The sequence below is a fragment of the Haemorhous mexicanus genome, chromosome 1 (genome assembly GCF_027477595.1).
Source record: "Haemorhous mexicanus isolate bHaeMex1 chromosome 1, bHaeMex1.pri, whole genome shotgun sequence".
NCBI lineage: Eukaryota > Metazoa > Chordata > Aves > Passeriformes > Fringillidae > Haemorhous > Haemorhous mexicanus.
Genome location: NC_082341.1, coordinates 5,396,172 through 5,413,892, shown reverse-complemented (window position 1 = coordinate 5,413,892; position 17,721 = coordinate 5,396,172). Strand labels below are relative to the sequence as shown.

Below are 17,721 nucleotides of genomic sequence, written 5' to 3'. Positions count from 1 at the left end.
TAAACTGCACAACCCCCAACAGACCAGTGCTGGGGGTTGTGCCAGGTGATGCCCTGGGAACCACACCCTTGATTCTTTCCACCTTACCTGGAACAGAGGAGTTTCTTCCTGCCTGCTCTTTTCAACAGTTTTCTGCAGGAATTTTCACTTTTTCCTTTGTAATGTTTATCCTGTAATTCTGCACCTATGGCATGTTTCTGTGAGGTTTTTTTTCAGCATGTCCACCTCTGGTTTTGTGGTTTCCTGTCCAATTGTGACCTTGCTGGCTCTTGTAGTCTGTGGTACAACAGAAGTGAGTGGATGTATCTTTTAAAGTTTTCTTTTTCCAATTTTTGTACATTTTCAGTCTGTCTTCAAACTTCTTGTGTTACAGGAGTGTGAAAAGAGGCCAAATTCATGGCCAAGGCATCAGTCTATTAGCAGAAATCTTTCCAACTCAGTGTCCCAAAACAGCTGAAGAGCCCCAGCCAGTGCTGCTGTTTGAATTCAGCAGGTTCATTCCAGGTGGGATGTGTAAATCCTCTAAAGCTACCATTAAATCTGGGAGCAGCAGCACAAATGGTTTGGGAAAGGAGAAAAGTTTTGTGTACAAGAATCCACCCTAATCAAAGGATAATTCTCTGGGTATCTGCAAATTGTTATGTCCTCTGAGCCATGAAGTTTAATTTATGATATTAAAAAATAATTAATTACCTTTCAAAATATATGAGAATATTTCCTGTCTTTATTTTTTTTCTTTTTTTTTTTGAAGTTATGCTTCTGTGGACATTAAGACCTTTTAAAGATCAGTGATCAAGAACTTTCTTTAAAGAACAGCAGGAAATGACTAATACAAATATACAGTGAAACCATCCAGTCATTCACACAGAGGAATCTTCCTCCAGCTCTTTAATGGACTAATGCAGGCTGCATTGTAATGGGGCTAATTTGCTCAACACCTACTTAAGGAGAAGATGCTGGGGTGCCTGATTTTTCCCCTCTCTTGGGTCTGAAAAAGCAATATATTGCCTACATGAAAGCATCTGTGACACTTTGATAGATGCAGCGAGCTGCAGCCAATGCATAATTGGATGATGCTGAGAGAAGTGTCTGAAATTGCCTCTCAGAAGCCAGGCTTTAAAAGTCTATCAAATTCAGCAAACAGAATGGGAAAAAAAAATGTCTAGAATTTGTTTCATCACTCATCTCACTCTCACCTTTTCAAGCTCAAACTGGAGCTTTGAGTCTGTGGCAAGAGGAACACACAGCTTGAGGGTCAAAGGGATTTTCTCCTACTATGAAATATGTAATGTTCAAATCACCTGCCACAAGTGTTTTTGTATCAAAATAATATAAAAGCAGGAGGAAGCAATGATCTGAAATAACATCAGTGTCTCAGCTGTGTAAGTCATCCTAAAATTTCTTGCAAGATTTGAACTTCACTGTCCTACAGAAGAGAAGGTTCAAGGCTCCTGTTGTCAATACCTGGTGTAACATACTATGGACACATGAGCTTATTTACACCTATAAATGTCAAAACTGGGCAGTTTTTTCCCAAATAAATCAAAGGCTGTGTAGTTGTGAGCACACTTTTATGTTATGAATATTTTTATTCATATGTACTTACAAGAATGCAAGCATTTACTGGGTGCTAGACATGAAACACATTCAACAAAAGATTTGTAGAGGCTGGTTTAATTCTCACATCTTGTCCATCAGGTTTTCACCATGCAATTTCTTGCAACATATAAAATATAAAGAAATTAAGGTTGGAAAAAGGGGAAAAGATGGAAAAGGGTGAGAGGGAGAAGGAAAGGGAAAGGGAAGGAAATGCCTGTATTTATCTACAAGCTTCATACAACATCCCACTCAGTAACTGAGCCTACTCAGTTCTGCTGAAACCAAATTCAGTTTCTTTTTTGCTGGGTATGAGGTTGACTTTTGACCTAAAGGATCTTTTCCTTTCCAAAAAAATCATCAGTTCACAATACCAGAGCTGGTGCATCAGGGATTACTTTTTAAGGTAGCAAAGTCTGGTGGCTTTCACACACACACACATATAAAAAGGGTCCCTAGGAATCCTTACAGCAATGTTAGTACATTGTTAGTACATAAAAACTTTTATTTGTGAGATGCTGGGGCCATCAATAGTCTTTGGTTTAAAATTCAAGCAAAAGCTAAAGGTATGGTCTTAATAGCTGGGTTTGATCACATCCAAAAAATCTCAAAATTATTTGGATTTATGGGAACATGCAAGCATGCTCCCACCTTTCACTTATAGCACTGGGCAACTTTAGGACTCTCTTTATTCATTTTTTGGGGTACATTATATATAATTATGTGATTCCTAAGAGTTTGGGAAGGGCAGACTTTACAAGATTACTGGGATTTGCTTTGATGCATGGAGTCTGAGACCAGGCAAAGCCTTTCCTCTCTACTGGGGTAAAAGACTTGAAAATTCAACTTTGAACTTAGCAATACTGGCACCAGGAAAAGGCCACCAGCCTTAAAAACTCAGTAAATTCCTCTGTACTCTTCCACACCATTTAAAATGGAATTAGAAAAAAGCCTTGCAAGCAGGATGGAATAACATTTGGTTATGCAGAGAAGCAGGTTTCCTAAATCACCTTCAGAAAACCAGAAAGTGTTTTGTGAGAAAATGGCTTTTACTCCTCACTTACCATTTACAGAGATCCTCTGCTTTAACCCATGAGGGATGAGCACTGTGGCCACAAAGCCAGGTTTGAAAATGTGCATTTTCCAGTGAGGAATGGCCCACTGGGCACTGAGCACTGGCATGAGATGAGTGGGGCAATGAGGTGGCACCTGGAAATGAGAGCCTCTGCCAACCCAGCCCATTGTTTTCCCTTCACTACAGCTGAGTGTGGCATTCAAATCCATTAATTCTCATCACCAAACCTGGAAATAAGAAGACAGATTTCAATTTACTTCTTATATATTATTCATGGCGTGCTATGAAATATTATGGAGTTAATTGCACTGCAATTAAAATACCTGTTTCTATGTACATGGGTAAACACACAAAATTTAAAATCTTAAATGAAGATGGTTGTTGTTCACTGTTTCTATAAGCATTAAGATGAGGAAATAGGTTCTAAAATAATAATTTTTGCTTTTACCATTGCCATGTCTTTAACAAATAAAAAAGGTTTTCTCTAAATGTTTGCTCATTTGTACTCTTGACCCTGGATAATTTCAGAAAGAAGAACAGCCATGCCTGATTTTCAGAGTCCAATATTCCAAACAGATTCTTTCAGCTGTTCCAAGCATGGAGCATGAGATGTTTAATGTCAAATTGATTTATTTCAATATACTTGATTTTACATGGGATTTTGATTCAGCTGAATGATACATAATATGCTGAAATCTGTTCCCCTCCCACTCCCTCAGGCTGCACTGAGATCTCAGAAATGCTCGTTAGGGCTCAGCCTTGATGAAGAGCTCCTGGAACACTGTTGGGCTCCAGGAACTTGGGCTGTCTAATGAGCTCCTGCTTTTTAACCAACAGCCTCAGAAACTTATTTATCTTGCCTGCAAAACAGCCCAAGTGGAACAACATGTTTGCTATTGAACTTTCCAAGAAAGTTACTAACCCAAATTTTGTCCAGGACAGGAAGTCATTATGACTGAAGGCAAAACTCTTGCAACCCTATAAGCAGTGTGGTATTTTCAGGGTCCCCCGTGGCAGGAAGGAAATGATGAATCTGACTTTATGTTCTTAGAAGGCTAATTTATTATTTTATGTTACTGTACTAAACTATACTAAAGAATAGAGAAGGGATACTTACAGAAGGTTTAACAAAATACTAATGAAAAACCAGTGACTCTCTCCAGAGTCCTGACACAGCCAGCCCAGGACTGGTCATTAAGTCAAAACAATTCCCATGTTGGATAAACAGTCTCCAACCACATCCCAAAGCAGCAAAACACATGAGAAGCAAATGAGATAATATTGTTTTTCATTTTTCTCTGAGGCTTCTCAGCTTCCCAGGAGAGAAATGCTGGTGAAGGGATTTTTCAGAAAATATGATGGTGACATAAGCAGCATCCAAAGTGAGACCCTTTGAGCTCTCCTGGTCACTGAGAGCTGTGATCAGAATCTCCCTCTGGAGCTTGTGGGCTCTCCAGGTTGCTGTGCTCAGAGGAACACTGCTGAAAGCTGATGATGAAAGCTGGGCTGACACTGCCACTCCTCAAGGCTCAACATTTCATCCTCTGAGAAGATGCAAAGGCATCTGCCCTGAGCACTTCAGTGAATCTGAGTGGGAATTTTCTCCTTGCACAAACTCCTTTAGGTTTGTGTGTGTGAGTGTGAATATGATGCAGAAATGTACCAGGAATGGTGCTCTCTTGGATTCATTAGAGTCTTGAGTAGGCCCATGAGTGAGTTACTGTTGTGCTTAGAGCAAATTCTATAGAATCTTTTGTTAAATTGTTGAAATTAGGTTATCAATTAAACCCTGCTAAACTCAAATATTGTTGAAACCTTTAGGCCTAAACTGTTGGTCAAGTCCTGGGCTGAATTTGGCAGGATGAGCCACTGTGAACCTTATGACTCAATAGGAGGATTTCCCTTATTCCTTTTTATCCTTGTGCTTTCCAGCTTTACTCTTTTCCATCCCCAGCCTTCACACAGGTCCTTTTAGGTTGATTTTAATTTTAGACTGATTGATTTTGGGTTTTAGCCTGATTTTTCTCTGTTTGCTTTAACCACCTAATTAGTAGTAGAGAGAACCTTGCTAATGAACTCCATCATGCTTTCCCTTTCATATTGAACCTGCTTTTGCCAGTGATTCTTTGAGCAGCCTAAAACACTCATTTATGGCAAAATCACAATACAACATAAGGTTACACTTAGCAAAATACAGCAACATAAGGTTTCAATCACAATACCTGTGTGAGCTCCATTGCCCTCTGGTTGGTGGATTCCCAGGTGTATTAGAAAGTGCAGCTTGCACTGATTTTACCCCATCTTGTGTATTAATTGTCCCTTTCCTATCTGGATTTTTTGGGGTCTGTATTATTGGCTGTTTGTAAGGGGTGAGCCCCCCATTTAGGAAAGTAAGGGACATTAACTACTACCCCTCATATTTGATGTTTTGGCAGCCATGGGATTTGTCTTGTGCAGAGCTGGCAGACAAAACAATTCAGAGGAGGAAGCTGAAGATAAAAGCAATGGACATAATGGACATAAGCACAAGTGTTTTATTGAATGGGATGTCAGAGCCTGATAAATCAGTGATGGGCACCATGTATGTCTAGGAAGGAAATGTTATTCTCTAAAGATGCTGTGGTGGAATCCTCTTGCTGTTTGTATTGAAGCTTACTCTTATCTCATTGAAAGGGGGAGAAATTTTCTGTTCTCTTTGTTCAGGATGGGATTGAGGAAAGGAACAGCTGGAAATATTTTGGTGAATTTCTGTGCACAGATGTTGGAGAATCTGTCTTCTCATGCAAACCCAGATTTCTGGCTGCAGCAGTTACAGGCTTCACTGGTAGCAGCAGCAAAAATCTACCAAGTGAAGAACACAAGGATGGCTTTTTATTTGCCTCATGTCTGTGTTACTACTTCAGCCACAAACACAAAAAATAGATAATTGGAGTAAGGCTATGAAATATTTGCTGATGAATTCTGCAGAGACCGCTGAGACTAGCAGTCTCTGCAGAATTCGAAAATTACTAAAATACTACCTCCAGTTCTACCCTCTTCATTTCAAGAAAAGTATGAATATATAAAAGGAAACTTAGAAAATATCTGCTCTTCCTGGTGAGCACTTTAAATTGTCCCTAAGGACAAATTCTACCCCATATTTGGGCAGCAAGATAGGGTGGCTGTTGTCTGAAATCTAACCTATGGATATCTAACTTGGGAATGCTCCTGCACAAACCCAACTTCCCTGGAAACTGGAGAGGAAACTTCAATTGCTCTCAGTCTGCCCAGAACTGGAACAGCTCTGCATTAAGGTAAGGACTATCATTAAAATCAGCTTGGCCTGCCTTACCTTAACTCCATGGAACCACAATGCAGATAACTGCAACAGATTTGCTCAAACAGCTATTTTTTTTCCTGAGGAGTTGCCAAAACATCTCTATTGCTCTTTCAAAAGTCTCTGAAGATCAATAAAACCACTTACTAAGTTGATGCCTTCACACATTTTCCCTGGAACTGGCAGAGCAAAGACTCACAACTTGTGCCACCACATTCAGCTCTGACACTGCTCAGTGCCTTCATCCAAATATATTTAATGGATGAGGGTGCTGAAGAAACTTGCAGAAAGAAATCTGACATGATGTTGTAGATGTCACAGAGGACTCATAATTTAGTTTCTAGAGGGGGGCAGGTGAGAAATCTCTTGGTAATTTGCCCTAGACTAGAAAATAGAAGTGCATGTCCAAATAGTATCAATTGATAGACCCCCAGGCTGTTGATTAAAGTGTCTCTTTAGTCATAGTATTTTCCTGCATCTTTGAAACTTTTTCCATAAATATTGGCTAATTTGTTCTACTTGGTTCCAGCCAACAAGATCTCTTCCCCACCACTTCTAGCCCTGACCCTGACCTCTGCCTGAAGCTGCTCAGGTTGTTTGGTGTGCTCTTCTTATGGGAATATTCATTCTAAACATGAATGATAAGAGCATACTTCAGGATGTCTTCCTGCACCACCTACCTTGTGAGGATTTCTCATGTTGAGAGAGAATGTTTAGCTCACTGCTGGCTTTGGACAGTGACATTGCAGATGACACACTTGTCAAGCACAGCAACCTCTGGTAGGTTCAGGGATAAGATGAAATGATGAGATTCTCTTTCTGGTATCTTTCATAGAATCACAGAATGATTTGGGCTGAAAGGAACTTCAAAGATCATCCAGTTCCTACCTCCCTGCCATGGGCAAGGAACCTTGCACTAGAAGTTATTTCTTTTCAAAGAATTTATTTTTTTGCATCTGGGGTTTCTTTTGAATCCTGAGGAAATAGTGGATAGTGCAAACATTGCAAGGTGAGCAAAAGGACAACTTCCACAAAACCTTTGGGGAATCTGCTCCAAGGGACACAGTGCTACCACAAAAGTGGAAAAACCTCTTTATTTCCTAGGGGTCTGTTTAATTCTATTTCCACACAGGAACAGTGACACATGGACATGTAAAACAGAGATCTGCACCAGCACTAAGGAGGCAATGCTGGTTTGTACTGTACTGCTGACCCTCAGAAATTCCCTGGGAGCTCTACATTCACAGTATTTCTTCACTGGAGGGATCCAATATTCCTTTGTTGCTGCTGTTCTTTGATTTAAGTATCAAACTTCACAAACAGAAAGGAATATTCTTCCTCTGTGTTCCAAGCATTCCTGAATTTCTCACAGAGTCCACAGAAACCCAGGCAGTTTTACCTGGAGGAATTGACAGTTCCATATTAAGAGAATTGGCAAAAGCTCCCACCTGTTCACTGCTTTAACTCATCACCATTTACACTTATTAAAGAAATTGCTTCAGGAGCTGAACTGGCTTTTGGACAAATCCAGCAGGAAGAAGCTGCAGCAGCTGGATATCACCATTCTCCTTCTAACTTCCATTCTCCTAAAGAAATTTTAATGCTTAAGCAATACTAAAGAATCAGGCAGACTTTTAAATCAGCCCCATGGTGAATTCAGGTGGTTTTGTATGTTGCTGAGGTGACATAATCACTAAGGATGTGTTCAGGCCAGGTATGATTTTGTCCAAAATTTCTGCAAGAGAAATTAAGTGTTCATCTTTGAAGTATTTCTAGGTATGGACAGAGAACCCGGTGTTGCATCCAAACAAATATTTTTTAATTGCAAAGATCAGAGTGATTAATGTTTAAAATTCTCTTCCATGGCTTTTCCAGTCTTCCCTTTTTTTCCAATATGCAAGAACAAAGCAGTCTTACCTCTTCTCTAAGAAACATTTCCTTCTACAGTGCTATAGAGAAATGCTTGAACTACCCCTCTGGAAAGTCCAAGCACAGGAGAACAATTTTATTTTTTTTCATAACCATTGAGGTCTATCAGACACCAGAACAGTCAGCAAACAAGTGCTTACTGAGAGACCTGTGGCTAACTTGAAAGCCCAGGACAGGAAAAAAGAGACTTGTGACACTTTTCTTCAGAACAACTTAGAATTATTTTGGTACTTCTATGCTGTAGTGCGTGTTTCACCTGTTTCACTGAAGACTGGCCACATCCTAAACCACAGTAAATGCTGCCATCTAATGGAGCCTGATCGTTGAACAAAAGCTTTAGCTCATTCCAGAGCTCACTCCAGCTCACACTGAATAAAATTTATAGTTTTACCTGAGCAGCACCACTGTGTATGAAACAATCCAGGCTGGACAGGAGACAGACTCACCTGGTGTCTCTGCATCCCACTGCCCCTGAGCTCTCCTGAGAGCTCTGCAGATCTTTTTTATGAACAGAAGCTGATTCTGAAAGCAATCATAGAATCATTAAGGTTGGAAAAGACCCCCAAGATTTCCAAGTCCACCTGTTAGCATTCAGGAACACATAATCACAGAATTATTATATGCAGGTGCTTTTATTGAAGACAGGGGTACAGACCCAAATCTGACTCCAACATGGTTCAGGATGAACATGTTTTTATACCCTTATCATTATATAACTACATATTCATTATTAAACTTACATTGTTCTATTGTATACATTGATTTCATCCAAGCATGGATTTTGTAATTTCCATCAAAGCCCCCCCAGCATCTTTTCTCATGATTCTTGTTGCAATTAAGCAATTATTATATCCAATTACCAAACAATCATCACATCTAACAATCATATCAGTTATCATAGTCATTAAATGATTATACAGGTGCAGCCTAACATTTTCCCTGGGCCTGCCAGGCCTATCCTTCCTTCCTAACTCCCCTGAATATTCCATGATTTTAGAAACATTTTATCCCTACTATCACACCCTTTGATTGAACACCTCCAGGCCCACCAAGCCACAGCACCAAGTGCCACATCCACTCATTTTTTGAACTCTTCCAGAGACAGGGTCTCCACCACTTCCCTGGGGAAGCTGTTCCAATGTTTTTCCATAATAAATCTAGTTCAGACTATACTGTATCTGAGCTCTTTAACTCTTAGCTTGCCTGTGCCTTTATTTGTCCCCAAAATAGCTTAGTTTTGACTAAATCTGTCCTATTTTCATAGTATTTAAAAAGGTAAATGACAGTGAAAATTCATTACCTTATTGTTCTTTATATTCTTGGCCTGAAAATGCTAAATTTTTTCTGACTCCCTGTGAATAGCAAAATATTTTCAGTTTTCTTGTGCTTATAGATAGCCACTTTGGGAAAATTCTATTACTGTTGTTCTACCCCTCAATAATAGATTGTCTTGTAACAAATGAAATTGAAGATACTTCCTAGAAAATAGACAAAAACATGTTAAGCATGGGAAGTCTTAATTGAAGAATTTAAACCAGTCATATTCCAAACTGCAAAATAAAAAAAAAATCAGTAAAATATTATTACACATCGCTCATATATTTTTTTCAGAGTCAATGAAATAAATGCTTTCTCTAAATTTAATAAATGCTACCTCACGAGATACACCATGAACTTCTTTTCAGATTACTAAGTAGTGCTTCCCAGGGATAAAGTACAATGATGGAATTTTATGTACAATTATTCCTTACTAGAAACATTATCTCCTTCACAACATTCTTTGATTTTAATTATGATTACAACAATTTTAATACACTGAAATATACAAAGAACAAATTATGTACAACTTTCAGGCACAGGCAACTGAGGATGATCTGTTAAATCCCTTTAGGTGTTTGTGCAAAGGCACCTCAAAAATTCTTAGACATAAACAAATCCATTGAAAGACATTAGGAGGAGGATGATCCCAAAAAAAATCAAAATTGGAGGCTGATTATACTCAAGTGTCTTGAGTGAGCTCCTTTACAGAAGTGCAGTATTACTTAATTTTGCTACAATAAAACCTATTTGGAAAAATTGGCTCTCCCTAAAGACATATACCTTATTCTATATCCTTGTGTGTTCATAAATAAGTGCTTACAACTGATCTTTTACAGACTTCTTCTGTAAGCACATGAACTAACAGAAAAATGACAGCTGAAAAAATTAACTCACCAACACCAGTAGCTGAGGAAAAAAATTCCATGGTTTGATTTTCCTCTAATATTTATGACATAATTGTTCAAATCTTAAGTGCTTTAAGGAGCATTTGCAAATCTGAACAATTACAATACTTGAAGGCTGCCAGTATTATTCTAAATGTAGAGTATTTGTGGGATCAAAACATGGCCTCCATCTGAAAATAGGTGACATTGGTTTAATTGAAAATGCTGCAGCCAGGGGTGACCTCATGTGTCAAGCTTTTTGCTGCCTGTCTCAGCAAAGCCATCATAAAATAAAGGAAGGGATATGGAAGAAGCAGGACGTAATTTATCTGCCTTCCTACCATGATTTTCATTAAGCAGTGATTCAAGAAGACTTTGCTTGTCCTGTATTTCTCGTCCAAAGACAGCACTGTTATGTTTACAACGGTACAAGGACATATTTTGAAGAGAACGTTGTTTCAAATACCTCCTGAAGGCCTTTTGAATAACAAGAGCTGACACTTCCTCTTGTTTTCTTTTAAGGGTAGAAGAAATTGGGCTGTAACAACTTTTAGATGGATTGCCAGCTGCAATCTTTTCTTCCATGTTTAATTCAAGACTCTCCAGGTCTCCAGCTTCTCCCAAGACCCTTTTAGTGAAAGCCAGCAAGATATCCAAGCAGTGGATCTTATCTCCACTAACTATAGGGATGTCCATGGCTATGAGCTGGATTTTGTTGGGCTTTGGGATGCGCAAGGGGTCTGCCAGAGCATCTGCAAAGTCTGAGAGGGCAGAATAATCTATATACTGTGTCGCCAGAGGGTCAAACTTTGCCCATGTCTCATAAAACATATCAAAGTCATCCTCACAAAGAGGATCCGTGCTCTCCTCTGTGGCAACACTGAAGTTCTCTAAAATGACAGCTATGTACATATTTACAACAATGAGGAACGATATAATGACATAGCTTACAAAATATAAAATACCAAAGCCCTTATTTACACAATTATTTTTCTTTGTCCCTGTAACATTTAATTGGAGAGCACATTTATCAGATTCTTTCAGCACGGGGGCCAGAAGACCATCCCAGCCAGCAGATGTGGTAATTTGGAAGAGGCAGAGAATGCTACCACAAAATGTTTCGAAGTTGAAAATGTTATCAATCCCACCCTCCCGCGGGAGGCAGGCAAAGTTTGCCATGCCCACGATGGCATAAATGAACATAATCAGGAAAAGCAGAAGGCCAATGTTGACCAGGGCAGGAAGAGACATCAGCAGTGCAAAAAGAAGAGTTCGAATCCCTTTGGCTTTGCGAACTATTCTCAGGATTCGGCCGACCCGCGCCAAACGAAGAGTTCTCAAAACCGTAGGGGAGAAAAAAGATCGAAACACTTCAGAAACTCCAAGACCTTTGAAAGGAAAAGGAAAATAAAATGTTGTCAGGTCAAGTCAGTCAAATTAATGTCTGTTTTGTTATATTCTGTGCTTGAGGTGTCAGCAGTAACACTGATCACTTTACACTGGTCTCAATATAAACATCATCAATTCTGAAACAGCACAGATAAAAGCTTAGGTAAAAAAAGAAAAATTGTAATAGCTTTCAGTATAAAAGAGGCATCAAGATTTCTGCATAGTTTGGAAGCTGCGCTCTTCCAAGTTTCTCTAATCTGGGGAGTGAATTTATGCATTCATTGCTCAAGTACCTAAAAAAATCCTTTAAAATCCATTCAGGTCTTGTGCCAGAAGCTCTGGGGCTGTCTCTGAGACACTCTCTGAGTGCTGCTCCTTCTTTAGGCCAAAGCTTAAATGTGAGACTTTGACTAATGCTTGACACTCAAATGACATCAGAGAAGAGCAAGAAGAAAGAAAGATTGTCTCTCAGTGTATATCCCCCATAACACCTCATTTTATGACACAGTAGCAATGCAAATGATTACAAAGAGAAGAGTTAAGAAGTCATAATTTTTCTGGGTTGTACAGGACAGCAAAAGGCTACCATGCTTAGGCAAGAAGCAGAGAACTCAGAGCAGTTTTTCTTTCCCATAGTTTATTACATGATATGACCTGAGCTTGAGTAGGAAGAACAGACAAAATAAACTGTAAAAAAAAAAAAATAGAGCTGTATATGACCCTTTGCAGAGTCAATGATCAGCATCTGGTCTTATTTAAAGAGCCAAAAAAATACAAGCTAGTTTAAATAATTTTTTTCAGTCACAAAAAGTGGCCCAGGTTTAGTATGGTGTTAAGCAACCAAATTTTCCTGAGCTTTTCAAATCTGCAACTGGGCTCTTCCTTCTTAAGGGGAAGTCCTGGATAATTAAATTAATCCCCATTTTTTATGCAAATGTATTTTTAACCTGAATTTTCTTTTCCTGTGAAAACAACAGCTAACATGACAACATGTAAATTGAAAACATAAAACATTCAACAACAGTTTAGGTACAATAACTCTAAAAAGATATTACTAAATTAAATTAATATGCTGTTAATGCCTTAATAAAAATCATACTTAAAAAATTTCAAAACTCTGTTTACCTTTTAGTACTCTGCAAAAATATAAGGGAAAACAAAAATGCATCCTTTTAGAAGGAATCAGCAGATAGCTTGAAACAGTACAATGGATCTGGAATTTGTTTATCAAACATATGTAGGTGGTTACTTCAAACTAGAATTTGGCTTCATATTGGTAAGACACTTTACCTGACCTAGTGATTGATACTTACTCACTATTGAAAGGATCACAACACTGAAATCAAACACATTCCAGCCACTCCCAAAGTAGTAGTGCCTTAAGGCCAGTATTTTTAAGACACATTCTGCAGTGAATACAGCCACAAAAAAATAGTTGATTTTATTAAGGACATCCTTGGTGCCTTTGTCATTGTTTTCTGCCATCATAACAATCATATTTAGACAGATGAAAATCACAATGGTGATGTCAAAAGCTTTGTGATTTACGATGTCAAACAGCAATCCTAGGAATGCATTCTGTGGAGAGAAGGAGAACTACTTAATGCCAGTTCTGAGACCCAGCCTGAATTCAAATATCAATCAGTAATTTGTGCTTAGAAAAGGAATTTAAGATGGCATAAAATAACAACAAGCTACTAGAAGCATTTTTTGGTGATTTCTTTAGACCCTTAAAGAAAACTCACCATATTTTCAGTATTTTCAGGCAACGTGCAAGCACATTGGCTTAGAAAAAATATATAGCAGGCAAACATTCAGAGTACATTGTGATTGCTCTTTTAATAGAAATACTTATTGAAGCAGATATTTTAAGATAAGCAATTCTAATTAAAATGTCATAAGCAGGAAAAACTCTGAGTAGTTACTGTGCAAAGACAGGCCCGGAATTCAATTTAAGAAAATGTAAGAAATAAAGCATAAGGTTATTTAAAAGCAAATAACAGCCATGGGGCATGTACTGCTCTCTATTCATTCTAACCTGCAATAATCCAATCTAGTTGCAGAAGAAACATCATGCAAATTAAATAACCAAGATCATGTTATGAATATCAAATACTTAATATGAAGTAGTTTAAAAAGTTTGTACATTTGAGTAGGTGATAAATAGGTTGAAAATTTCCTTAATTAATACCCTCAGTGTTGACTGTGTTGGATGGAATTTTTAAATAAAAGAGAGCAAAATCTAAATACTATATTGACTGAGGAAGATGAGGGGCTCTAATGCAAGGTTTATTTCCCAGTTCCTGGCTGGTGAGTTTAAATATCATCCTCTTTATATCCTCTGTCATATTCTTCTTAAGGTGGCCTCACCGATGGTCTTGGGATGGGTTTTTGGGGTTTCTTGGATCCAAGTTTTTTTAGGGCATTATAGTACTTTTTCTGTTCCTCAGTCAAAAATAGATCTTTCCCACCTAAGTAAAGAGAAAAAACATTGTTGTCCAGATGAAGTCAAATAAATACCAACAAATATATGTTAAAGATAGTAAGTTACACTTGTCATGAGTGGGACCTAAGAGAGCACAGAGACCAAATGTGTCTTCACCATTTCTCCTTTTCCCCTTGATCTTTGATCTGATCTGGGTTGATCATGAAAGTCAAGTCCAGGCAGTGGTCTCAAGTCAGTTCCCTCAAGTGTGAGAGCCTTTTAAAAGTTTTGCAAATCGATTTCCTATTTTTAAATTACATAAGATTCATCAAGAAGTAGAATATTTTATATTTTTGGGAAAGGCAGAAGCAGAAGTAGATTGCTGGACTAGCAAGTAAATAGAGGATGATGAATAAGAATTTTGGGACCAAGTTCTATGGGAAGTTCCTGGCAATTAATTTCTTATTAGCCTCCACACCACCTGTATTACTGAGCAATCACTTGGAACCCAGTAATCAGAAATCACTCATCATAAAAGCACTGAGTGATCAGCAGTTTGTACAACAAACACATAGTAATGTTCAGCAGGGCACCTGCAATTGGAATCACTCCAGAAAAACCTCTGAAAATTCTGCTTAACTTCTCTACATGGACTCTCAGTGAAAAGCCCAAAGAAGCAAAAAAGAAAAGAAGGAGGAAAATAAAAAAAAAAACAAAAATCAGTTACAGCATGTACTAAGGAAAAAAAAAAAGGGTTACATTCACATAAACTTCTAGCAAATGTTCAAGCTTATCAACTACTTAACCTTTTTATCTATTGGGATTATTGTAACTGGGACTTTGTTATAAAAGGAGAATTCTTACAGTGAAGTTGGACTGCTGTTCCTCAATCTCTAAACATCTTTTCTCTGTCCAAACTCAGAGAACAGAAGAATTTCTTGTGGGTTTTATTTCCATCTGTCTCTACCAAAGGCAGTAATGCTTTGACACTTGGTTTATAAGTCAGCCTATATAAACAATAAATTATTCCAGTACAAATTCTGTCTTCCAATAGGAACATTGAAATTGTAAACCTGCTGTTGGGGTCTGCTTTTCTGGTATTTTTAAAATGAGCAAGATGCTTATTTGTTGTAAGACTTCCAAGTGGATTAATTGACGCAATTTCCCTTGATATTCTGGATACTTTAAACCCTTAAATGAGTCAGGACTCAATTGATAAAGAAGCTTGGCACAAGGAAGGTGAAATATTCCAGGCAGAGATGATTATTGGTTTTCTTTGCTGCATTTTCCATTCGAAGATTTTGCCTTCCATCTCTTACTGAATAACAAGAACAGGGAATATAACAACTAGGAGGACAAAAGTGGAGGCAGTCATTGCTTCATGGGCTTTAAGCAGCCTTTAAATTTCTACACAGCCTCCTCCTGGGGACATGGCATGGATCCCAATGCAGAATTTTTTAAAACATCACTAAATTAATCTGAAGGTTTATTTTGTAGATTAATGACTTTTTAAAGTGTAGCTAGTTTTAGAAGAAGTTCTGATTGAAAGGACCTTTTCAAGGTTCTTTACCAGGAAAACAGAGGTTATTCGTTCCATGACTGCTTCTTCTGTGACTGATTACCCTGCTCACATTTGTGAGGTGTTCACTCTCAGCAAAAAGGGTTTTTCTGTTCCCCAAAGCAAATCCTCAAAGCAGAAGAAAAGAATTCCCCTCACTTGCAGCAAAGTCTAGGTAACTTTTTTGACATCTCATTTTTAAAGCTATTCACTCCTTCCTCCTCATCCTCTACTCAGAACAAATCCAGGACTTGGCAGGAAAATAGAATTCACAGGTAAAAACCTTGAGGAAGAGGGGATTCCTGTTTTCAAAACTTGGTTTGAAATGTTATTATTTTAAATTTATCTAGTCAAACATTTATTTCAAAACATTAGACCTCTAGATGTCAAGCCAGCATTCACTTAAATTGGGATTACAGGAGACCATGGGTTAGACCATGTAGTACTTATCTTTTTCCTTTGCTGGTTAAAATTGCTGATAACCACTCCAATGAAAAGGTTCAGCATGAAGAAAGATCCAAAAATAATGAAAACCACAAAGAATGCATACATGTGTAAGCGCGCTTCAAACTGTGGCTGTTGATCAATCTGTTAAAAAAAAATAAATCAAACCAGAAAAATAATATTGGTAAAACTGAGATAACCTCAGCTTTAGCATTTCCAATTTATTATAGCAGATTTTTTTATTGTCATGAAGGATAAATTATTTCTGCACATTTATACCTTTATCTAGATGTACAAGTAGAACTGTCTTGCTCTATCTTCTTGTTGTTTGTAAAGATAATGAAAAACAAAGCCAAATCCTGCTCTAGCAATTATTTTAGGAATAAATAAACAGCTCCAGTTAGAAGGGATCCTGTGAATGCCCCAATTAGAAAAACAGATCAGATTAAACCTAATGGTGAATTCCCTCCTTTGGGATGCTATCCCAGGCAAGCAATTTCAACCAGCCATACAAAGAACAATATTGTTATTCAGCAGCTATTTAACTACAGTCAAGAGTGCAGTGATGGAATGAGCAAGGAAAAAATGCAAAGTTAACTAAATATATAAAAGTTAAAATTCACTGTGCTAGTATGAGAATGAGAAACAGGACATGCAAATGGGGAAGAAATAGTGAGGGTGTCAAACGTAGGGAAGAAAACTTCAAATAACTGATAAAGCTGCAGGCTGTTTCAGTTCTACTGCACATGTTTAGAAAGGAAGAGAATTTCCTTCAGAGGCACAGCCACATTCTGTTTCCAAATCAGGTTTGTACAAAATTGTATATTATCTTGCCCTCTTTTTCTGTGGTATCACTCTACAGTTTCTTCTATCTAAGTTTCAGATATTTGGTACTCCAAGGGTTATTGTTTCACTGTGTAGCTGGATAAACTCATCCACTTGTATTTTTGACCTGATGTTGCAAACAAAGCTGAAAAACTGACTGTATAGATAGAAAAGGGAAGAAAGAAAAAGAAAAGAACTAAAATTTCATTTCAGTGACATACCTCACGTGAATCCACTGCTGCATACATAATATCCATCCAGCCTTTAAAAGTTGCCTGAAAGAAAATGCATTGTTTGTTACAAGTAAGAAAAAAAATAGCTATTGCTATTATATATAGCAATATATAAATGTGTTAATAGTTGTGGAAAAAATAAGAAGTGTGCTGTAAAAAATATGCATCAATTCTACGATATGTTTGGAAGTATGATTCACTGGAGTTTATTATAGAGAAAAAATTATCCTGAAAAGAAAACAAAAGAAAAGTCATGATTCATATGTCAAATGCTTTAGTGCTAACTCTTGTTAAATTGAAATTTCTGTAAAAAGTTTCAGCTTAACTAGCAAATATAACTTAAAAGGACAAAAACAAAACAGCAGATGGTTCCATCCTGCAATGGTTTCTAACAAAACAGCAGATGGTTCCATCCTGCCATTTTTATCAATCATAGAACATTTTGGAGGATCCAGAGCAAAGAACTTAATCTAGAAAAGATACAAGGATAATGGAAACCTTTTAACAATGCCTTTCTCTCCTTTGTTGGGTATTAGGGAGCTCAGTGAATTAGCACCCCAACACTTCGGGATTTTTACAACAAAAGTAGACATAGAATTTAAAATAAATTGGTCCATCAGTTTTCTTTCTTATCCACTCTGAATTAGAGAAAACAAGAATAACTTTAAATACAGTAACAGGCAGACTATTTCAGGCTTAGTTTGTTAATCAAAATTAAAGCAGAAGT

General features: G+C 37.7%; 1 protein-coding gene across 1 annotated transcript in view; it reads right to left on the bottom strand.

Annotated features, from left to right (window-relative positions):
* Window positions 1–8,592: 8,592 nt before the first annotated feature.
* The window catches only part of LOC132339346 (sodium channel protein type 5 subunit alpha-like), a 40,615-nt gene continuing 31,486 nt past the window's right edge, over window positions 8,593–17,721 (bottom strand). The window contains exons 23-27 of the mRNA XM_059869553.1: window positions 16,983–17,036; window positions 15,939–16,080; window positions 13,880–13,980; window positions 12,823–13,087; window positions 8,593–11,508 (exon numbers count right to left, since the gene is read on the bottom strand). Of these exons, the coding sequence (XP_059725536.1) occupies window positions 10,364–11,508; window positions 12,823–13,087; window positions 13,880–13,980; window positions 15,939–16,080; window positions 16,983–17,036 (1,707 nt within the window). The 3' untranslated portion in view covers window positions 8,593–10,363. The remainder of the gene's footprint in view (window positions 11,509–12,822; window positions 13,088–13,879; window positions 13,981–15,938; window positions 16,081–16,982; window positions 17,037–17,721) is intronic.